This window comes from Malus sylvestris, chromosome 11 (genome assembly GCF_916048215.2).
Source record: "Malus sylvestris chromosome 11, drMalSylv7.2, whole genome shotgun sequence".
In the NCBI taxonomy this organism is placed as follows: domain Eukaryota; kingdom Viridiplantae; phylum Streptophyta; class Magnoliopsida; order Rosales; family Rosaceae; genus Malus; species Malus sylvestris.
In genome coordinates, this window is record NC_062270.1 from 11,567,963 (window position 1) to 11,591,547 (window position 23,585).

General features: G+C 38.2%; 3 protein-coding genes across 6 annotated transcripts; 2 read left to right on the forward strand and 1 right to left on the reverse strand.

Annotated features, from left to right (window-relative positions):
- On the forward strand, positions 1 to 660 carry LOC126589548 (protein transport protein Sec61 subunit beta-like). The gene has a single exon (XM_050254875.1). It carries the CDS (start codon positions 101 to 103, stop codon positions 425 to 427), a length of 327 nt encoding a protein of 108 aa, XP_050110832.1. The 5' UTR covers positions 1 to 100; the 3' UTR covers positions 428 to 660.
- A 4,294-nt stretch (positions 661 to 4,954) lies between these two features.
- On the forward strand, positions 4,955 to 10,157 carry LOC126589547 (syntaxin-71-like). 4 transcript variants are annotated; one of them, XR_007611857.1, is made up of 11 exons: positions 4,955 to 5,274; positions 5,376 to 5,501; positions 7,486 to 7,648; positions 7,756 to 7,841; positions 7,983 to 8,051; positions 8,130 to 8,174; positions 8,290 to 8,352; positions 8,440 to 8,516; positions 8,789 to 8,849; positions 9,474 to 9,615; positions 9,846 to 10,157. XR_007611857.1 is itself a non-coding variant. In XM_050254873.1 (10 exons), exons 1-9 carry the CDS (start codon positions 5,119 to 5,121, stop codon positions 8,799 to 8,801), a joined length of 798 nt encoding a protein of 265 aa, XP_050110830.1. In that variant the 5' UTR covers positions 4,955 to 5,118; the 3' UTR covers positions 8,802 to 8,849; positions 9,846 to 10,157. The 4 variants fall into 4 exon arrangements, 3 of the variants coding, with proteins under 3 accessions (XP_050110830.1, XP_050110831.1, XP_050110829.1); XM_050254873.1 differs by lacking the exon at positions 9,474 to 9,615; XM_050254874.1 differs by lacking the exons at positions 9,474 to 9,615; positions 9,846 to 10,157 and adding an exon at positions 9,293 to 9,441.
- LOC126590231 (NAC domain-containing protein 2-like) lies at positions 9,542 to 11,221 on the reverse strand. Its single transcript, XM_050255739.1, has 3 exons — positions 11,038 to 11,221; positions 10,629 to 10,915; positions 9,542 to 10,111 (listed from the first exon to the last, which is right to left on the reverse strand). Exons 1-3 carry the CDS (start codon positions 11,219 to 11,221, stop codon positions 9,542 to 9,544), a joined length of 1,041 nt encoding a protein of 346 aa, XP_050111696.1.
- Positions 11,222 to 23,585: the final 12,364 nt, after the last annotated feature.

Here is a 23,585-nt window from a genome sequence, read left to right on the forward strand (position 1 = left end):
ATTTTTGTCCATATTAATTACGCTCCGTACATTTTCTTCATTTGCCCAATTGCCCTCTCTCTCTCTTCGCAGCTCACGCTCTCTTCGTGTTGTCCTAACAATGGCTCGAGGTTCATCTCAGTCGCAAGCGACGTCGTCCTCTGCGACCTCGCGCCCCGGCGTCATGGCTCCGAGGGGCTCGGCTGCCGCGACGGCTGGAATGCGTCGTCGTCGTATTGGAGGCTCCACCAGCTCCGGAAGCATCGGCGGAGGCGGAGGCGGGTCCGGTGCCGGAAACAACATGCTGAGATTCTACACGGACGACGCTCCTGGCTTGAAGATCACCCCGACTGTTGTCCTTGTCATGAGCCTCTGCTTCATCGGCTTCGTCACGGCTCTTCATGTGTTCGGCAAGCTGTACCTCCACCGATCTGGTGGCGGAGCTTGAATTCTGGGTCCTGGTTCGAATCGGGTTCGCATTCGGAGCTTAATCGGTAATTCAATGAGACGAATGTTTTGTTTTCGCTATGCTCTGTAAATTTTTGCAGGGTTGATGTTTAGGGTTTCAATTTTTGTTTAAAGTTTGGATCTGTTAGATCTTGGATTGTGTTTGGATCGAAATCAAGTGACATTTAGCCTTGAATTTTGAAGTCTTACATTGAATGATTGAGAATTTGAGGATCCAATAGTTTTGATTTTGTTGAAATTTTGGAGATATAACGGAAAACTGAATTTTGCAAATTTGGGAAATTCATAGTTAAATAAAGTGAGTAGACTTTTGCTAATAAGAATTGGAATTGGTAAAAAAGGGCATCCAAAGTAAAAGGGAATAGAACCTTTAGAGAAAGATGTTTAGTGATTGCGTACAAGCCCTCTTTTGCTGAAATGTTCCTTGTTTGGTGCTTTGTTCTTGACCGAGTTGATAATATCATATAAACCTGTTTGATTCACAAAAGCATCTCCCTTTTGTTTGCATCTCTTTTATGCGGAAAGATGGTTGTTATCTGCTATATAATCTCCGCTAATTATAGCTGCTTCAGAAAATAAGTAGGATTCCTTTGCAATGGATTGACTACTGATGTATGCTCAGAAAACATGCCCTTGATCCATTTGGGGTGAAATCTTAAGAATTGATGAATGATCAACAAATGTGAAGGGTTTGTTTGTAACCAACAATAACTAGGCTTCTTTCCTGCCCATGACTGGGACTTTGATTAGAAGGTATCAGGTTGTTTATTTAGAGGGTTTCATAAGATTGTTACAGAATGAATGCCCATTTCTGTTAATATTTTCATTAGAAGGATTGCACAAGTTTGGACTGGGGCTCAGTTTATCCACAGGGTTCCGCATTTCATAACTGTCGATCCCCTCCCTATCTCAGTAGTTTAGTATATTGACAGATGCTTTTTTTTTTTGGGGTGGGTCAAACGATAGATTTTGTTAGATTTAAGTGTTAGATTAGCCACCGACGGGGTTTGAACACACGCTACCATGCAAGGGCTCAACTCCTTTCCACCACTGTGGTAAAGGGCCACTTGCGACAGACGTTGCTCATTGAGTACAAAACAAATAGAATATCTGTTGATGCAGAGAAGTTAAAGTTAAAGTATGTGTTCTAAGGGTGATATTATTTGCTTTGATCGTTCTATAAAAAAGATTTTAGAATGAGGTGAGCTTTATGTTTAATATTAGAGATCATTGTTTTGTAGACTTTTTTGGTTTTGTGATATGTTGCAAACTATGTAAAGTTTGTTGGTTAAATTTTACACTCTTGACACATAGTTGAGATTTGGAAGACAACTACTGATTACTTTTGGTATAAAGTTACATTCCTTCATGGTATCATTTTTAATTTGAATCAAAATACAATTGATTGTTAGGATTTAGTGAAGGGGATTAGCCATCCGTGGATCAATATAGCAATAGCACCTTTTGATGCACAAAATCGGATGGACTCTAGAACAACGTAAACTGTCAAGTTTGTGACCTTCGCACGGTTGCTCCAGTCACTTGGTAATGATAATATGTAAAGAGATAGAGAGGGAAGCAACACAAGATGTATGTGGTTCACCTTAAGTTTGGCTACATCCATGAGGCAAAGGAGTTTTCATTAATGGTGAAGAGTTTACACAATACATAGCTGCAAGCATAATCATCATTAGTAGGTTCCAATGACATTAGTCCCTTATTGTAGGAAGAAATGTCTCATTTTATAGTTGAGGAGAGTCTTTGGCTTCCCTCCCTGGTCGATGTGGGACTCTAAGAGCTTTATTCTGACGTTAACACATGTCGTGTTGTGATTGGTCTCTTGATTTGAGAGAAACTCGTGTGCTTTAGCAGGGGCCTCAGCATGAACCTTTAAGTGAGTTCCTGAAGGTATTGAGTCGACCAGTGCTCGGCAATTTCGGGAGTGGTGAAGTATGGTACAAACATGCCCTCCTAAGTTCCCGAGTGAGGAAAACTTCTTAGTTGGGGAGTTGCAAAATCTGGGTCCTTGACTAATTACGAAACTTCCGAGTGCTGAAGTGTAGTAGCATATAGTGGGAGTCCCCCCAAGTTTTCAAATGAGGAGAATAGCTAGAGGAGGTGGCTTGATTTTCCTGAGTCATTGAAGAAAAAAGACTTAAAAAATTCTCTCCTTTGTTTTTTGGATGTAGCCCAAATATATATTTTTTCTTAAGCTCAATTCCTTCTTTCTTGGTGAGAAGAGAAATTTGGTTGAAACTTTTTCGTTTGTGTATATAACTTGAGTGGTTGAAGCTTTTTAAACCACATAAATAGATTTTGCTTCCACTCTTGAACAAGAGTGTTGAAGGCATTTTTGAGTTTTTGGTTGAAGCTTTTTGTTTGTAAAATTTATTCCTTGTGGGTTTTGGTTGAAGCTCCTTGGTTGAAGCTTTTTGGTCGAAGCTCCTTGGTTGAAGTTTTTTCCTTTGGGCACATAGCTTGAGTGGTTGAAGTTTGTCATAAGACACCAAAAATTGTTTTGGCTTCGCACAGTCTTGATGCAGAAGAGTGTGCGAAGCTTTCTACATGTTGTAGGTTGAAGGTTCGGAAAACATATAAATTAATTTTGCTTCGCAGAGTTGGGAAAACAATTTCCGCTTGGCCAATATTGTTTATTTGTCAAGATGTGTTAATTAGTTGTGTTTGTACCTGCATCTGAGTTGCCTTAATATTTTCAGTTTGTATCAGTCGCTTATTAGAATCTGGTTGACTTGTGGAATCAGTTTTTGAGTGCTTGGCATAACACTTGGTTGTATTATGAGGAAACACTAGAGGTGTAAGATCTTTTATACCTCTAGCGTTTTCAGTGAGAGGACTTTGGATGGTTACTTCATCAATTGTGTTACTCTTCAATTGATAATTTGTTTGTTACTTTTCCTGCCTGCAGGCGATTACGTTTAAAATTGGTACCGACTCTTGAGAATTTGGTTACCTGTGAATCTGTTTTTTCGATTTCGCCCATTATCTCAAGTGCTGGATCATACTAGTATCCATTGACACAAATAGTTCATGAGAGAAAATCGAGTTGTTTGAGACCTATAGGATTCGCATGACGAACTGCTAGGTATTGGATACGAGATATCCACCCGTTGACATTAAAGTTTTACAATTGTTGACCACCAAACCCCAAGTTTTTTGCCAAAGAAAAAACGAGAGAAGTTATTGGCGTTTACAAAAAAAAAAATCATCATGCACTTTGAATAACGGGCAACGATTACTTACATATTTATGTATGGGTGATATGGCGCAATGGGTACAATGCCTGAAGTGTCCTTTTTCTTTTTTGACAAACAATACAATAGTATAACGTGTTCAGGTGCGTAGAGCTTTTGCTCAGGTGTTCACACCACCTCCTTCGTTAGGTTTGCCTTTTATGGCAGTGTTGCTAGTGGGTTGCTTCTTCCCGCTAACTTCCTTCAATTTGTGGTTGCTACTATTGTGGAATTCGATGGCAGTGTTTGGAGCCTTGTTTTGGGATTATGTGTCGGGGCCTATGTTTAGACCTGTAAACGGGTCGGGTTTATTGGGTTTGGGTCGGGTTCAACCCGACCCGTTAAGTTAACGGGTTACCCGAATCCAACCCGTTAAGCTAACGGGTCACCCGAACCCGACCCGTTAAGCTAACGGGTCACCCGTTTCACCCGTTAACAATTATTATTATTTTTTTTTTGCATAAAGTTTATTTTTTGTTATTAAGACTTTACTAAAATTACTAAAATATCCTCAACTAACGGGTGCTAACGGGTCCTAACGGGTCTAACGGGTTGACCCAAAGTGACCCGTTATTTAACGGGTTGTTAACGGGTTCACCCGTTAGCGACCCGACCCGTTAAGCATCCACCCAAATACAAATATTAACGGGTTGGGTCGGGTCGGGTTAACGGGTTGGGTTCAAAATGCCAGGCCTACCTATGTTTAGCTTGTTTTCAGGAGTGTGCTGGGGACGACCTTTGTTTTTGTTGGTGGGTAAGCGGCTTTTCATTGGTGGCAGTGGTTTGATACTGCTAGGGTTTGCTTCGTTGTATATGATTTGCTTTGGGCTCAAAATGTTGTTTGGGCTCTTGGTTACTGGGGGGGGTTCATTTTTTCGTCTGTATATTAGTATTTAGGTCTTCTCTTATGCAAACACAATAAAGTAACCTTTCACCAAAAAAACAAAAACAAAAACAAAAACAAGGCGATTCGAAAACAGGACTTCTAGTCTTAACTAACCACGTTACAGGCCACTTGCGCAATAACTAAAATTTTCAGCCCATGTTCTTTTTTCGTAATGGAACAAACAAGGCGATTCGAAAACAGGACTTTTCTGGTCATGGGCCCACACGAGGGAATGAAGTAAATAATAGAAAAAGGAAAAAGGGTGGGGACCCGAAATAGCCAATTGGATGCGTACCCGCCAAAAAGACGGCCAACTGGTCCATGCTGTCGTGCCCTTCCTCCCTGGTTTTCCAAAAATGGAAAAAACCGTCCGAAAATTCAGGCGCAGACAGAAGAGAGAGAGTTAGAGAGAGAGAGAGAGGCGCAATGCCTGAACGAGACGTGACTCTCTCTCTCTCTCTCTCCCCTACCTCTTTCTCTATCTAACGCAGCATCAGCAACCTTCTCTTTTGATTCCGAGAGAAAACGAAGAAAATGAGCGTGATCGACATTCTCTCCCGAGTCGACTCAATATGCAAAAAATACGACAAGTACGACGTCGAGAAGCACCGCGACCTCAATCCCGCCGGAGAAGATGCCTTCGCCCGTCACTACGCCCGCGTCGACGACGAAATCCAAGCCGCTCATCTGGTTCGTAGTTCCCGCTTCCTCATTCAATATTGTTAATTGAGTTTGGTTGGTGAGAAAATGTACGAGTTTTGGTGTTTGTTTGATTGTATCTGAATGTGCAGAAAGCCGAGAAGGCTGCGATGGAGAGTAATCGGGCTGTGGCGGTTGCGACGTATGTGGAGATTCGTCGGACCAAGGCTCGATTGATGGAGGAACTTCCTAAGCTGCGCAAGTTGGCTCTGAAAAAGGTGAAACGAATCCAATTCATCTATTTTTATTTTATTTTTAAGTTTCAAGCTTACTTATTAATTAAGACGAACTTAGGGAATATGTGTGATTAGATATGGTTTTTATTTATTTTTACGAAATAGAGGATTATATGATATTAGCTTCTTATTGTACGATAACGTATGACATGACATATTATACTTTCTAAATTATATATATATATATATATATATATATATATATATCTATCTATTGATTAATGAAACTTTCTTTGTTAACCAAAAGAGAGTGAAAAGACTACTTAGTATTCTATTACACAAAATAAAAAAAATTGATGGACAATAATGTAATTTCACAGGTTCAAATTTTACTATTTTTATTGAAGCCTCACCTACAGATGATGTTAAAACACCTCCAATATTAAAATTTAAAAAAAAATTACCAAAAATAAAAAACTCCCACTCTCCCCACCTTTTCTCTCTCTCTCTCATTCTCATTTTCTAAAAACATGTGTTCGCAAATGCTAATATATATATAATCTATAGTTTATAGATTTCTATTTTCTATTTATAATATATAATAAAATTATATAGAATTCTAAATCATAAAAATATTTATCAATTTCCCCTCCTCAAACGGGATTCAAGGTTTGTTTGTTTTTTTTTTTTTTTTTTTTTCATATTCTTTCATAACTTAAATATTGTTAAGAGCCTCCCGGTGTGAAAACAACAAAGTTTGTGATGTTGTTCTAGATAAGGAAGTCTTTGTTATGAATGTACTAAAAACAAACGAATTTGTGTATTGATAAGACTAAAAAAGAATACTTACCAAAAATATATGATCCTTTCTTCAATAGACCCTACCGTGGACGAATCATAAATTTTGATCGATGTGTGATTAGAGATTTGGTGGGTTTAAATGATATGAAAATTTTCTATTCAGTCATTGATGATTGGTAAGATTGAGATTTTGTGTTCGGATAAAGTGTGAGAAAGAAAAAATACTTCCAAATTGATGTTACGTTCTTATCTGATGGCTGGTCAATGGTTTCGTGTGCCTATCAACAATGCACAAGATGAACAAAACAAGAGTGTGGTTCTTGGAGTAAAGGAACAAAACAATCATCGTCAACGACATTGCAGAATCTACAGGGAACTAGACTAGGAAGACAGAGTGGAAGCAAATACGGTTGGCTAGAGACAAGGCAAAACAAGACAACTGTAACCTCTGTAGATATATTCCATGAGATCTTGCATTTCCCCTTTATATACAACTTCTGTTCTGAGACCATTGGCATAAGAGTTTGGACTCTACGGTTAACCCCGTTTCGATGAATTCTTAAGGGGTTGCATAGAATCTAACAATCAGCTTCTTTACTCTGATGACTTGTCATGAACTTGCTTCTTTTTCTTGAAATGGGCTTGCATCTCTGAGTTTCTTAGGAGGTCATTTTTTCTGTCATGCTTTACTAGCTCCGCATTCTCGGAGCAAATACAATGTTTTGAAAGGGGCCTATCATCTTCTTTTTGCTAATTTCTTCTTGTCTCTATTACCATTTCGTATATCATGTTCATGTTTCACCCTGCATTGACACTACCTCCTAACATTTACCCCGCTTATGATGTTTCCGCTGCACTTTTTGGTAGCTGTAGTGGATTCGCTTTGACAATAGAAAGCGCAAATGTAACCAACATGACCAAATCCAAAAGCTACACAATGAGTTACATAGGATTGTACATTATGAGTTGCACTACGTGAGAATATCGTTCCCACAACGCCAGAGCATGAATTGGCGTAGGCATGGTTCTTACTATACCCTAAGAGTGTGCCGAACATATAGCCTTAGTATATCACTTGGAAACCATAGTGTGACTACGTGAACTTCTTAGACCTATAGACACGCACACCGACATAAACATAAGGGAATTTGGATCATACTTGTTAGTATTGATTTTCATCACCACTATTATCTCTAAAGAGATTCATATTTCGGTCTAATAACAGGTTAAAGGGCTATCCCCTGAAGAACTAGAACCACGTAGTGACCTGGTTTTTACACTGCCTGAGAGGATTCAGGAGATTCCAGATGGAACAGAAGCTGCAGCCAAAAAAGCTGGGGGTTGGGGAACTTCAGCATCCCATAAAAATATCAAATTTGATTCATCAGGTAATCAATGATTTTTATTCCTTTTTTTATTTTTCTGGTGTTATAGTTTTCAATGAATGTGGCCTTTTGATAGATTATTAATACTAATGTGTTTCCTTACCATTCAGATGGGAACCTTGAAAGTGAATTTTTCCAGCAAACTGAAGAATCGAGTCAATTCAGGAAGGAGTATGAAATGCGGAAAATGAAACAGGCATATAACGTTCCTGATTAATTTAGTTTCTTTTACATATGTTCTGTGAGGCAAAAGAAAGTTATTTTGTCAGACAGTTGCTTGTGACTCTTGCGGTACATCACTGCTGTCATTTTGATTGATGAGTTCTCACTTGTGCAGGATGAAGGTCTAGATATCATCTCTGAAGGATTGGGTACTTTGAAAGATTTGGCCCATGATATGCATGAGGTTGGTTGATGCGCATAACTCTGTTTCGTTTTCTTATTAGACTAATTCAGACATTGATCGTTGTTTCAATATGTTCAGGAAATGGATCGACAAGTCCCACTAATTGATGAGATAGATACAAAGGTGAGATTTTCTTCTCTAACTAGAATTCTAATCTTTCCAGTGACACCTGGGAGAATAATGTTGCAAAGATCTTATTAGTTCATTACTTAGTGACGGAGTTTTGATGCTTTTACAGGTGGACAAGGTTACATCTGACATAAAAAGTAATAATGTTAGGCTTAAGGAAAATCTAATCAAGGTAATTGTACCTACCTTAATGATCAGTTTTAATTGTTGCATCATACAGGCAGGGTTCTAATAATGAGAAACTTGGTTTGTTTTGCAGGTGAGGTCGAGCCGAAATTTCTGCATTGATATTATTTTGCTTTGTATTGTTCTGGGAATTGCCTTCTATCTATACAAGTAAGTATTCTCTCTGTCTTTTTACTGAAAAAACCTAAACTCGTACGTAGTCCCCAAATGCTAAGAAACATAGAGTTAAACATTCTGTCAAATTGGTTTTGTGTTCCGCAAAATAACTCAAAAAACATTTTAGGCCACATTTATTTCATGGGGTTGTCTAAGAATTGGTTTTGCGTGTTCTGAATGCTTTAAATATGATACTAGTTCAAATTTTCTTATTGGAGACTTTTCTTTCCTCGAGTAAATGAGATATTCTACTGTTTTGTTTGCAGTATACTGCGATGAAGTTACTTTAGAAGGACTTCAGCAGCTTATCGGACCATATCTGCTGTGGTATTATATTCTTCCATTTCTCAAGGCTTTGCTTGTATCACTTTAACATTTTCCGTTTAAGTTCAACGTTAATTATCTAATCTAGCTACTTGAAGATGATTATATATAGTTTCTTGCTCATCATGGTGGTCTTTCTGCCAACAATGTGGAAAATTTGTAGTTTAGAGTTCATTTATGTATTTACTTGTCATTCAATGAACTTACTGAGCATCAATTTGACTTTATATAGTTTTACAATCTGTAGTTAGAAAGTTATCTTGATCCAAATCCATACTGTTAGTAGTAAAAGAATTTATAACCCAATGAAAGGAAAACAAACTGAACTTATATGATAATTACTGATATTATTGAAGTATTCGACAATTCATATTATTGCATCCGAGAAGTGTTTATTTTCATTCTTTTATCCCCATCCTTGATCAAGCATAAACTTTCGTATATAGGAATGCGACTCTAGATACATTTTTACGAGGGCGGTAATATCCCCGACCAGGAGAGCATTCTCGACATAAACAGAGTTAACTAGCAATAAATGTAGATTATTGAACTGATATTTACCATCCAGTCTGGAGGCCAAATCGATACCATGCTTTGTACACCTTGCTTACACTTCATGCTGTACAGCCTGAAACTATTGCCTCCTGAATGTGTTCTTACGTCAAGCCACATAGCTTTCATCAAAGACTTCATTACTAGAAGTACGTAGCTAGGAAGGACATTTCATTAAACTCCTCAAAGTTGGCAGGAACCATTGGATTTGCTTTAGGTATGTCATTTTGCAAGTCGTTTGGTATGTAGCAGTTGACAACATTGCCAGCTGCTAGTCTCTTGCTAGGCAGAACATTCCCATATTTGTTCTTGCTTTCTAGATTTATCAGTGGAAAGAGACTTTCTTTTGTATTTTCTTCTCTAATCTTCCTTTTTAGGGTGGAACTAATGCCCGAAGAAGAAATTGATATTGTGGATTTTACCTTATTATTTGAACCGACTTCACAGTTATCTTTGCTCCCTTGAAAGCTCGCACTTGAATTGGTCTCTATCGGTGATGGAGCTTGACCGGCGAGCATGAAAGCTAATAGTCGACAGTCTTTGTATAGAAAATCTGTGATTAAATCAGCACGATGGATTGGATCTGTAGGCTGTGTCGGCCCAGCTTTTGGTAGGCACCTCCAAGATTCAGTGTTGTAGATGTCTTGAGCGTTGCATGTGTTCTTTGTTGTGTTTCCTCGCTGTTGAACTCGACATAGTACCCAATCATCCAACTGTTATACAACAAGAAGCATTTTTATATTATTGCCTTTGGTCACATTGTTTTGATCAAAGTCGATGTATGAACTGGATAATTGACTGAGTCGTAGGTCAAAAAAAAAAAATGAAGACGGCTTAAATAGTTAAATCGAAGCATGGACTGAAGCAAGGTTCTTGAAGATGTTAAAAGTTTAGTACCTCTACCATCTGTGTTTCACTTTTAAAAAACACAATAGTTATAGTACAAGGCAAGATCAAGTATGTTGAACTCTAAGGGAAAAGCTAGGTTTGCACGATAATTTGGTAGAGTATGGTGACTCTAAACAGTTGATGGGTGTGGGGATTACTCTCATCAATGGTTATTAGGCATGCAGACATGTGAGCGACTGATGCTAGCATTTCCCGCTTGTGAAACAATGTACAGTATGTATTGGTTGATTAGTAAGCGTATGCCTTTTAACTGGTTTGTTCCATCGTTTTGAGATACATATATATAATATGCAATCTCAGTATCTCATTCTATCCACTTACTCTCATAGAACCTTTTGACCTTGAGGGGTTAATCGTACTGTCGAGCAGTCTATACTCGTTCATGAGCCACTCAGTCTTAACTCCCTTTGGAGCTCGACCTGTGTAAAAGACTAAAGCCTTCTTCACTCCTATCAGCTCCGATCCACAAGAAGTGAGAATTGGCTTGTCACCTCCAGCAGCCTTCCAATAACCCAAAGCTGCTGCTCTATTAGGCCTATCCCCATTCGGATACTTCCGGTCCCTCGGGCTGAAAAAGTACCACTCATCTTCTCCAAACAAAGCCTTGTCTGCAAAAAACCAAGTAATGAAACAAACAATTATAAAACATATACACTTGGCTATTACTGTGTAATCCAAATCGAAGGATTAACCATGGAGGAATGAAATGAGTGAATGCTTCAGTACTGACTGGGTAGATCCCACGGATTATACTTATACAGATCGATCTCCGTGATCAACTGCGCTGGAAGAGGATACGAAATCATTTTGTTTCGCAAGTAATGAACAATGAGTTCTTCGTCTGATGGATGGAATCTGAAACCAGGAGGCAATTGCAGAGTTGAAGAAGTCGTGAATGCGGGTTCTTTCTCCATCGAAAGCGCAGTTTTTCCTTGGACAACGAGGGAATGCAATAAGAAGCAACGATAATATCAACCTAAAACAGTTGTAGATGGAATAGGAAATGGTGTGAGAGGCATTATTTATGTGCATTTTTCATGCAGATGCGGACATTACATGAGAAAGTTACAACAACAAATCCTTATCCACCAAATGGATCGGCGGTAGGAATTCTAAAAAGCGTTTGGTTTTGCGCCAAGTCTTATGTTAACTCCAATTACTCCATGTCTTTTCTTAAAGTCTTTTTTCAAGTCTTCATAAGTCTTCATCTACCCTTTTTGCCATGAGTTTCTATCTTATAATCGCATTTTCTAACCAGACCATTTGTAAGCCTTCAATTCACATGTACAAACCATCTTAACCAATTTTCTCTCATCCTATATTCAATTGCGACCACTCCTACACAATCTTGAATATCCTCGTTCTTAATTATGTTATTTTTCGTGTGCCCACATATCCAGCGAAGCATTCTCATCTCCACTACACGCATTTTTTGGGCATGGTACTCCATTCCGTGTAATAAAGCATTGTTGGCCTTATTGGCGTACTATAAAATTTTCTCTTTAGCTTTAGTGATGTATGATGATCACACAACACACCTGATGTACTCTTTCATTTCAACCATCCAGCTTGTATTTTATGTTTGACATCTTCATCCAACCATGCACATTACGTGAGATAGTTAAACCAGAAGAAGGTGTTACGTAATTAAATGTTTGAACTCCAAAGAAAAAGACTTCGAGACAGCTATACCTGTTTGGATTTTCATGCTGGAATATTACATTCTTCGACCAAAACCTTTTTGGATAATATTGGTCCTCAGGCCCGTAGTTAATTAACATTAATTAAAAACTAATCAGAATTAGTTTTGGTTGAGTAGGGTTTCAGTAAAGTGTAGGTTTCCATGTAATTTACCTTAGTTAAAGACAACGTTATGACAGGTAATTTGCATGTCGGATTATGCATGGAATATTTCTTGGGGGAGAACGCAGCTGATCAGGAATCAGTTGCTCATGAGGATAACTTATGAGAACGAAGAGAGAGATTTTTCACGGTATCATGAACACAATTCTGTATATGAATAATACAAATCGTTATTGGATACTTAAATAAAACTTTAAACTACTTATATTATGATACTTGGTGTACTAGTCCTTTTTGTAATTGCATGGTACACCATAGCTTATTAAAATTCTTTGTTTATTGCTTGGGAGAGGTTTTTAATTGTGCAGAGAACATGGCCCCGTACACCAAATATAAAAAACATAATTGATTGGAAACTTTAAAAAAAAATCAGCAAATTATATTATATCATTTGGTGTACTCGAGCTACGTTCCTGGCACACTAAAAAATTTATCGTTGCTTGGAGTTAAGCAGTAAAAGCACTATTTCCCACCTGTTTTAAAACCCAATTGTGCTCCAAATTGGCTGGACTCTGGCTGGACTTAATCGGATTATCAATAGATTCTGTCTAACACTTCGATGCATAGTTTTGCCCGAACCAAGCTTCATGGACAAGCAGTCCACTCTGTGGCAAAGATATAATAAGAGTATCTCCAAATGAGATGTCAAAATTCTAGGTAGAATGTCACTGTGCATATTTAATATAAAAACTCGTTCCAACCGAAGTATTATTTGCTAACTGGATTTGAAGGCTTTGTGATTTAGAGTCAAATTTGACATCAATGTCAAATTATTTTTAATTCATTTTAATAGTGAGTCCCTTATTCCACTAACATTTCAATAAATTGAAATTTTGTTTTAAATTTTTTTTAATAACTACAATCATTTAAAACTCTTTTCAAGTAATAAAATAACATTTGATAATTTGGTTGGAGAAGTACAAAATTTGACATAGAACTTCAGATTGTCAAATCAGCTATCAATTGTAATTTAACTTTTATAATTTGACATTTTCTTTGAAGATGGTCTAATGTCACCGAAGCATAAACGCTAAACAGTATCTTTCGGCCAGTAAAACATTCCTTGTCCGCAGATGTGATTTGAGCGTCCTACTCTTCAGCCTATTCCTAAGAGTACATGATGATCTTAAGTCAGCGACAATATACTTATAATTCAGTATATATATATAGCTGTAAAGCATGAAAACATTTAATAATATATGAAATTCTTCCATAAGAGAACTAGGTAGGATACTTGTCGTTTTATTCAAATTTTCTCTTGGTATTTATTTCATAAAATATCGTCAGAAATTACAGAAACAAATTCTGGCTATGCATTATATGGTCGGAAAGAATGTGATAACCTTGCTCACGTGCACATAGGATCGCACAAAAGTTGATATGTTGATCAGCTTAGGAGTGTATTCAATTGAGAATTTGAGAGATTTAAATGGATTTATAAATTCATAGATTTTTGTGAAGTTTAATTGATTTGTAGAGATTCTATGTAAAATTTTAATTCAATTCCCTCAAAATCTCATGGGAAGATGTGAGATTTGTGGATATTTAAAATACAGTACGTAGTCTTTTCAATTCCCTCTAATTCCTCAACTTTTTCAAACTCTTTAAAATCAATTTCTAATTTAATACATCTGGAATGTTATAAACTTCTTTAAAATCCTAATTGAATACACCCAAAGTTTTAAGAATTTTAATAAACTATTTTAAATCATGATTGAATATACATTGAATTTCAGAAAATTACTTAAAATCCTGATTGAATACACCTAAATTTATTAAAAGAATTAAAATCCTTCAAAATTCCAATTGAATAATAATAAAGGTGTCACGTTATATGTTAAATGATCTTCTATCTTTATAAGAATTCATAATAAGAAAAAAAATTAAAATTGAAAAGAGAAATATTATAAAATAGATTAAGAGTCAGCAGACAATGGTTAGTTGTTATCATAGCATTTCTAAGACCATCTCTCATTGGAGATGCAAAATGCCTTGAAATGATATATAGAATCTAAATTATCCATCTTCCCCAAAAGATTTATATAAAAATATATATTTTCACCCTTTTTTTTAAGGAGGTGAGCTCTGCTGGTCAAAGAGGAAAAAGTAATCTTTTACATCTCTCTCATTGAAGTACAACTCATATTTCATATTTTGGATATGTAAAATATAAAATATATAAATATGGGATTTCTATCTTATATTTGTATTGCTTCGTTGGAGATGTTCTAAGATTCAAATATGTAAATCTACCTTTTTATTTACATTTTTTGGTTAAGATCGAGATTTTGAAGAAGATTCGTGGGGAGAGTTTGGTGAGAGATCAACGAACGACTTCCCACTTTTCCAGAATGATAATGTCGACATCGTATTGGGTTGACAAAAAGTAAAATATTACGAGGATAAAGTTGGCATAGTAAAAAACAACAATTACCCAGGAACATAGTCAATAGGTTTATAAAAAAAAATTACAATTACCTAGGTTACTAATAGATGTTTATGGTATTGAGTTTATGTCAAATTTTATAAGGATTTGTTCTATCCATATCTAAAAATGTTTTTCTTTTATTGCTCAGCTATTTTATCATATTAGATTTCTCTTAACCCCTATATAAGTGAAAGAGTCATGTTATTATGAAAGATGTGGTAGGGAAATTGAACAGGAAATAGTAAATATGGTACGCACCTTATTGTTTATTTACCAATCATTTATAGTACAATATTTAATTACCATTTACCAGGTAAATACTACACAACCTAAAATAAAAGGCTGGTAAATTCCTTATGTCGATCTTTCTTGCATGCAAATCTATCACGGACCGTATAGGTACGTGCATAGGCATGAGGTTCATAATGCTAGTAATTTAGTTGGGGAGTCCAACTCTCGATACCCATTTGGGATATTAGAATTAAAAGCAAAGACTTTATGTACCGATGAAACCCAGGTCTAAATTTGTTTCGACGTATACATGAATTCTCGAACTCTATCTGTTGTTGTATACAGGATTTGTTCCTCATGCATTTATATATATACACATACGATGATGAACCTTGTTCAAATCGATTAATAAATATGCAATAAAGCGAATCCAAGGTGTGTTTGTCCTTTTATGTCTGAATCAAGGTCTAAGCTTCCTGTTGATTTTGCGGGCAAATATATATAATATAACTTTCCGGTCATTATAAACAATATATTATAAATATTTAGCTTTATCTAATTGTTTTTAGGGAGTTTTAACGAAACACATCCGGTACTGTTTACTTTTAACGAAAATGACATTTTTACTCTAAAAAATCACTTATGATACTATTCACTTACAACACATTTTTGTCCTTTTGATTAAAACTCAAAGCTTTCAAGCAATTTTCATTAGTTTTCCTTTGTTTTTATGGCAAATGACGTTTTATCGCAATGGAGGAGAACAAGGATGTCTATTCACGCTGGTGCAAGTTCCATCCTCACCAATTGATATCCTCTCACTAGCATTTAACAATTTAACCACTAACACTCATTTGTCCAAAAAAATAAAAAAATTTGTAATGAACGTGCATGTGGGGACACTTAAGTTGATAAAAATTGATAAATTAAGATCACATTGCTAATTAAGATTTTTAGAAATAAAATATGGAGTAAGAGAGAATGGAGAGAGACAAGAGTCTTTCTTTCTCATTAGAGTGCATATTTATAGACCTAGGATTTACATAGAAAAAGGTATAACTCCCAAAAGTTAGTCATATATAATAAATCATATTTACCACACTTTTCTTTGGAAGTTCACCAATCAATGTAGTTGCCTTGATAAAATCCAGTGGGACAAAACCTGAGCGAAGGAGAAAAATCAAGCGCAATGTTTTATGAAATATTGTTAACGTGTTGGAGACGAATAATGATATAGCATAAGACTCCCCCTAACGAATAACTCTCTTTGGTGAATAATTCCCCTTGAAAATAGTAAGCCTTGATTCGAATGTCGTCATTGTTGAGTCTGATATTGACAAACATTCATTTTCAACAATTGAACTTTAGTAAAGCTTGTCCTCGGGAAGTATTAGAGTTTATCAGGAGTTGACAATAGCCATTTGTATTCCTGCATAGAGTAAATAAATAAAAAATCTAGGATTCGAAACAATCTAGGAGCAACTTTACTCCATCGCGAATATAAGCCATATATACAAATAGTCTGATAGGCTATTAGTAGTTCTACAAAAATGTGAACGCTTTCAAGAGTATGTTGCAGCAATATGTAAATTTGGTTCGAAGTAACAATTACATAAAATAAGTATAGAGTACATACTTTGAGCATCATGCTCTTAAATTAAAATCTTTGATAAATAATTTTGTGGCATGTTCTATACTTTAATAAATCGCTTTGAGAGCTTTGAACACATGTCATAGGTTTCACGTTTAAAGAAACACTGTATTTATATGTGGCTCTTGTTGGAAATTATATATATTATAATATGAAATTTTGTAATATATAATTTTAATAATTGAATGAAAAATAGTGTTAACCAATTTCTTAGAAAGGTTATGTTGTTTAGGTGTATTCTCTTGATAAGTGATGTATACTTATAGATGAAAAGTTACATCTCATTAACAAGAAGTGTTTTGACTTCGGATTATAGATTGTTGAATCATGGAAGATTGACGCCTATCAAACTACAAGCACAATAGTAGGGCCGAAATTCTATCTTTAGGATATTGCATTTATGCAAGCCTCAATCTCCAAGTTTGTCAGTTTTTCTATCTTTATCTCTAATTGTTTATATTAATCTCATATATAATTGATGTTATGAATTTCTTTATGATTATTATCATTGGAATTATATTGTTATTTTTCATGTTTTCTAATATTGTTCCAACAGCTCTATCTACAATGAGAGGATATAAATGTCATAATAGTGATTTAATTTCACTTCATTACAAATGCCTCAGAATAATAACATTTAGGGTTAATACTGTAGGTTCACTTATTTCATGTTTTTCAATGGCTCTCGAAAGTAGTATTTGCAAATTTTTTTTTTTCACATTTGGGCAACCTTTTTATGATTTGTAGACATTTAATGGAAAACTTGATTATATATAACTGTGAACACGAAAATTTCCTGAAAGGAAAGAGACAAGAACAACGTGCACAAAATATTATTTGTATTTGATGATTTTGGGTTACAATCTCTCTCTATTTTGATCCTCTGATTCAATCTCCATAAGGTGTTGATTTGTGGATGTTTCGTTGATCCAAGGGCCGTCGATGCTTGATTTTGGATGAATTGTTGGAAGTTTCTTCAAGGGCCGTGGGCTTGATCTTTGAAGGTGGATTTGAGCGAATCTTCAAGGAGTCGTTGGGGCTTGATCTTGAGGATGAGTGTTTCTTCAAGGGCCGTTGAGGCTTGATCTTGAATAACGGTGATGAGCAGATCTTCAAGGGCTTTTGGCCTTGATCTTGAGGAACAATGATGAACAGATCTTCAAGGGCTTTTGGGCTTGATCTTGAAGAGCAGTGATGAACGGATCTTCAAGGGGCTTTTGGGCTTGATCTTGAAGAACGGTGGCTTGTTGATCCAAGGGTCGTTGGGGCTTGATCTTGGAAGAACGATGAACGAAGAAAGAAGAACACTTTCTTCAAGGGCCGTCGGGGCTTGATCTTGAATTGGTGGATGATTGTTGATCCAAAGGGCCGTTGGGGCTTGATCTTGGAAGAACGATGAACGAAGAACGAAGAACACTTTCTTCAAGGGCCGTCGGGGCTTGATCTTGAATTGGTGGATGATTGTTGATCCAAAGGGCCGTTGGGGCTTGATCTTGAATTGGTGGATGATTGTTGATCCAAAGGGCCGTTGGGGCTTGATCTTAGGATGAACGATGAACGAAGAACCAAGAGAGCTTTCTTGATTCTTCGGGAACCTGGATGCTTGAGAGTTTCGGAGTTTCAGAGCTTCAGAGCTTTAAGAATTTTGCCTAATGATTTTGGTCCCCCTCAAATGAATGAATTAGCCTTCTATTTATAGAATTTTCCAAGGCCTAATTTTGAATATAATATTCCAGATGAAATAAGTCGTTTCTTCCAGGTGTTGACACATGTCCTGTTTGATGACTTTTCCAACTTATTTCGATTTTTTGTTTAGATATACGCTACGTGTAAAATTTATGTAATACATGAGCGTTGAAACTTTGATTTATCGGTCAACATTTATTTACCGAAATTTCGATGTCTACAAATGCCCCCACTTCAAGGCGCGTCGTATACATGTGCTTGTCACGTGTAGGAGATGCGTTTTGAAGTCCCTTACTGTAGATGTCGATCCAAGGGTCATCGAGGCTTGATCTTGAATTGGGCTGGAGATTTCTTCAAGGGCCGTTGAGGCTTGTTCTTGAACTTTGTTTGAAATTTCTTCAAGGGCCGTTTAGGCTTGATCTTGAAGGTTGAAATTGGACCACAAGGAGTTTCATGTGGTAGATAATCTTTGGCTTTGGTAGTGGATGAATTGGTACGTATTTGTTTTTTTTTTTTGCGCTTGTTGACTTTCCACAGCTTTGATCTTGAACTGGGTTGGAGGACTTTCTGGATTCCTCCAATTGTTAACTTTTCACAGCTTATTCTTGAACTGGATTTGATTCAAGGGTGGTGGACCCTTGATCTTGAGTCGGACTCGTGATTTCCTCAAGGGCCTCGAGGCTTGATCTTGAATTTGGCTGGAAGCTTTTTCAAGGGTCGTTGAGGCTTGATTCTTGAAGGTTGACTCGAACACATGGTAAGCAGGTACGAGGTGAAGGTGACGACTTGTTGCTTTGTTCAATCCTTCTAATTCACACCTGAGCAGTTTGGTCAACGGTATGATCTTCAAGATTGATGGGCTCTTCTTCCAGTTGGTGACTTGATCTTTAAGGATTTGATTCAAGGGTGGTGAATCGGCACGTGCAGCCCACAACGCCTAGCGAGTCGACCCAAGAATTTGAGGGTCAAAACGAGTCCTCCACCCAGAGTGATTGCAACCCTGATGATATGAGATACTTTTGATTTTGAAGAAGTAGCGGATGAACCGGCACGTGCTTTGTTGTGCTTGTCTCCACATGCTTCAATGTATCATTTTCCCTTGTCTTATCTATTATTCTAGCAGAATGTGGCATTTTCTCGAGTTATTCAGCTCAGACTCTTTCTAATGAGTTGACTGTGCATGCTGCATTCTTCTCTGCTTGTTTCTTCTGCACGTTGTCTCCACATGCTGCAAGGTATCATTTTCACTTGCCTTATCTGTTCTCCAGGCAGATATGGCAGCTTCTTTGGAAGTACAACAGCAGTGGAAGACGAGTACTCGATAGCAGTGCTAGGTAGGCAATCAGGGAAGGGTTCCAAGCAGTCGGTTCCTTACTCAAGTTTGAGTGGAGGTTCCGGCATATTGCTTTCTTTATCCTTGTCTTTCCAGGTAAGAACAAGGACAAAGGAAAGGACAGGGTGACGCATGATATGAGATACTCTTGCTTTCTACCTTGGTGATATGAGATACTTTTGCTTTGGTGTCATTTGTTTGCAGAGGTACCCCAAGGAATAAGGAACACTGAGTGACTCGAGAGGGTTTGTTGGAAATGCATTCTTAGAGATGAAGAAATGTTGAGTATGTCTACCTTGCTATGGAGGGTGAAGGTGGACAGTTATAGGAAGTTCTTTAATACCTGTAAAGGTACTATTCTTTCACTCGTGTCGGCAACCATTGAGTGATTGATCAGTATGGCTTCACGTGCTTTCTTCTTTATCAGAAATCTTCGACAAATTGTCCGTAATTTCCGCCAAGATGAGTGTGCATGTGACAGGTGTTGACGAGGCTGAAAAAGACTGGCGCCTTTTCGATATCTGGGATCGACGCTTCGACAAATTACCCGTGATTTCCGCAAAGCTGAGTTTGCGTGTGACGGGTGCTGACGCGTTTGGAAAAGCAAGATGCCTCTTCGATTTCTGAGCTTGCCTCTTCGATTTTTGAATTGGCCTCTTCGAATTCTGAGTTCGCCTCTTCGATCTCTGCCATCGAGTGCTGATTTTTTTTATAGAGGCACGCAGTACGTTCAAAGCACACTTGAATTTCTGCTTGTAGAAACTCCCTTCTTGCATTTCTACGATCTTGACTTGTCCGACCTCTTCTTTCTTTAACATCTCTGAAAATGTCTGGCCCCTCCGACCGTCATTTTGACTTGAACCTTGGTGAAGAGGTAGCCATGCCTTCTCCAGATAACATATGGCGTCCATCTTTCATATCCCCTACTGGTCCTCTTACCGTTGGGGATTCGATGATGAAGAATGATATGACCGCTGCGGTGGTGGCCCGGAACCTTGTCACTCCCAGAGATAACAAACTACTTTCCAAACGGTCTGATGAGTTGGTTGTTAAGGATTCTCTGGCTCTCAGTGTGCAGTGTGCAGGTTCTGTGTCTAATATGGCCCAACGCCTATTTGCTCGAACCCGTCAAGTTGAATCATTGGCGGCTGAAATGATGAGTCTCAAACAGGATATCAGAGGGCTCAAGCATGAGAATAAACAGTTTCACAGACTTGCACATAACTATGCTACAAACATGAAGATGAAGATTGACCAGATGCAGGAATCTGATGGTCAGATTTTACTTGATCATCAGAGGTTTGTGGGTTTGTTCCAACAGCATTTGCCTTCGTCTTCTGGGGCTGTACTGCGTAATGAAGCTCCAAATGATCAACCTTCGGTGCCTCATCCTCCTGGGGTTCTGCCTAGTACTGAGGCTCTGAATAATCACCCTCTGGTGCCTCTCCGATCTGGGGCTCCGCCGAGTATTGAGGCGCCACCTGATCAATGAAGGCTTTTATTTGTTTGCACATTTTTTTTTTTGGCATGTAAATGTTCCCTCTATCATTTTCCAGAGAAATCAATGAAATGGACTTTATTTCTCTCAATGCATTTTTTTTTTTATGGTATGTGGAATGCGAATTTATGTAATTTTTAGAGAAATAAATAAAAGATGGACTTTATTTCACTAAATGCATTTGTTTTTTTTTCTTTTTTTCTTTTTTTTTTTGCTGTATACATACATATATTATGTACACACACACACACACACATATATATATATATATATTTTAATTATTTTTTCACGTGGACTGATCCACCATTCCAAAACCATTTCCCCTTTTTTTTTTCATGGTGCTATCCACCAAGGATCCACTTTCTTCTTTTTTTATATTTTTTTTCTTTTCCGTCTGTTTTCGGTGCCAAACACACCCCCCTTTTTTTCACGTGGTGCCAGCACCACTTTGCTCCACCATCCCCTTTATTTATTTATTTATTATTATATATTTTTTTTGTTAAATTTGGGTGATGGGTAGAGGAATTTGCAGGGAGTGGAGCAAGGAGGCTGAGAAGATGGTGCTTCGAGCTTCACGATCGGCTAGTCGTTTGACGGCGGTCGTTGAAGTTCTTTGCTATCATGGTGGTCATAGTGACAAGCTCGAGGGAGGAGTCTCGGTGCTGGAGCTTGACGTCCTAGATAAACGTGGTTGATTCGAGCATCAAGCCCAGCTCGACGACCAATGACGGGGAGCTAAAAACGAAGGTGAAGCAGCAGCTTGTTCATCCATTTGACCATGAGGGTGACGCGTGAACGGGCTGAAGCACGAGACTTTTAATGCCGGACCTGCTTTGGCTGAGTCATCCATCCCTCCCTTTGGTGTGGTGAAGGTGGAGATGCTGGCGTTAGGTGGAAGGAGAGAGGGAGAGAGAGCCTGGGTCGCAGGGAGACAGCTATGGTGACGAGGGACCTGCGGCAGGTGTCGTAGATGCGTCAGATGAGAACTTGGTGCAGCAGAAGGCAAGCCGAGTTCAGTTCCACGGGTGAATACGGGTGAACTGCCAACATGGAGAGGATCATGAAGGCATAGGTTCTGAGGGACATCAGCATGAGCTCCTATATGTCGACCAAGAAGACGATAGAGATCAACCTAGACAACGGAATCATGGAGGAGCTGGTTTCTTCAAGCGGGTTTGGGCGCTGCTTCCTCAACCCCATCGTCTTACTGTCGGTCATGTTGACATCCATCATATTCATTTGAAGTCTTCACTGTGGCAAAGGAAAAGCTCACCATCATCAAAATTAGGGTAGCTATCACGAACTTCGTTGTCCTGCAAGCTTCTGAGAGCCCGACCGTCCTCGCTACTTACTTCGACTTCAGCCTCACTTTCTCAGTCACCGGTAACAAATTCCATTTCTTGTTCCACGCGCACGACCAGCCCAGCCGTTTCGGTCAGCCCACACCCTTGACTCACCACGAAACCCATAGACGGAGGCCACCGCTTCAAAGAGAATGAACACTATTCTTTCCCTTGTTGTGTGCTGCTACTTCCAGGAAGGTCGGGAGTAGACAATCAGTGAGGTGACGGATAGAAAGGTGTCACGGATGCGCTGGGCGAGGAGGAGAATGATGTAGCTGTGTCGCAGTGGACGACGAAAGCAGACAAGAGAAGCTAGCAGATATGATGCGACCGTCGCAACTGCTTCGATTCATGGCGTCTGATCTTGCAGCCCTTGTGGCAGAGACGGGTTTGAGGAGCTTCGTGATGGTCAATGTAGACTTCGTGTTTGGGTAGAGACCAAGTTCGAAGCAATTGCGATGGTGCCAATCATGACGTTTGAGGATGAGGAAGACGACATGGTTGTTGGTCGTTGGCCAAAGAGGAGTCTCATTTGCTCGTCACATTTACATTTTTGTGCAGTCACAGTGCGTCGCCTTCGTTGCAGATACCACATAACTGCAACGTAACAAAAAGTATTCACAAGGATTTAAGCTTTAAACGTTCGTCATCTCTTCACCGGATCAGACAGCTGCACGATTCTTCCCTCTTCAATAACTAATCTCTGCTGAAGCATGCATTAATGCTTGGCAAATTGCTTAAACAAATCACGTAGCTTCTTAGCCTGCTCATACTCTTTAGTACCAGAAACAACCACCTTCAATTCATTGCAAGTTCCGGTTCTGCTCTGTAATACTTTCTGAGATGCAAGCGCAAATGTTTCAGTCACTGCCTTTAGCGAGCCATGTAATGGTAATTTTTTAGTCACGAACCAAGGTCTTCCTCCCGAGGAAATGATGATGTGATCTGGATTCTCCAAAAAGGCCAATAACTTGTCAAAGTTCGCTTTGCTGTGCAACAGAATGCCTCCTCGTGCATATATCTCTAACAACTTACTTGGCGAAACAAATGCTTGACATGAGATTGAAAGTTATTGATGAATAAACTCCATAATTGTTGATGGTGATAACCCCTTCTCAAGATTGTCTATGATGATCATATGCGGCACCCCTCCGATATCTACGTCATGTCCTTTGACATGACCTGAGGGCAACCTAGAAGGCCTTGTTTCTTGATTTCGGCGTTGAGATGGACTGGTGGTGAAGA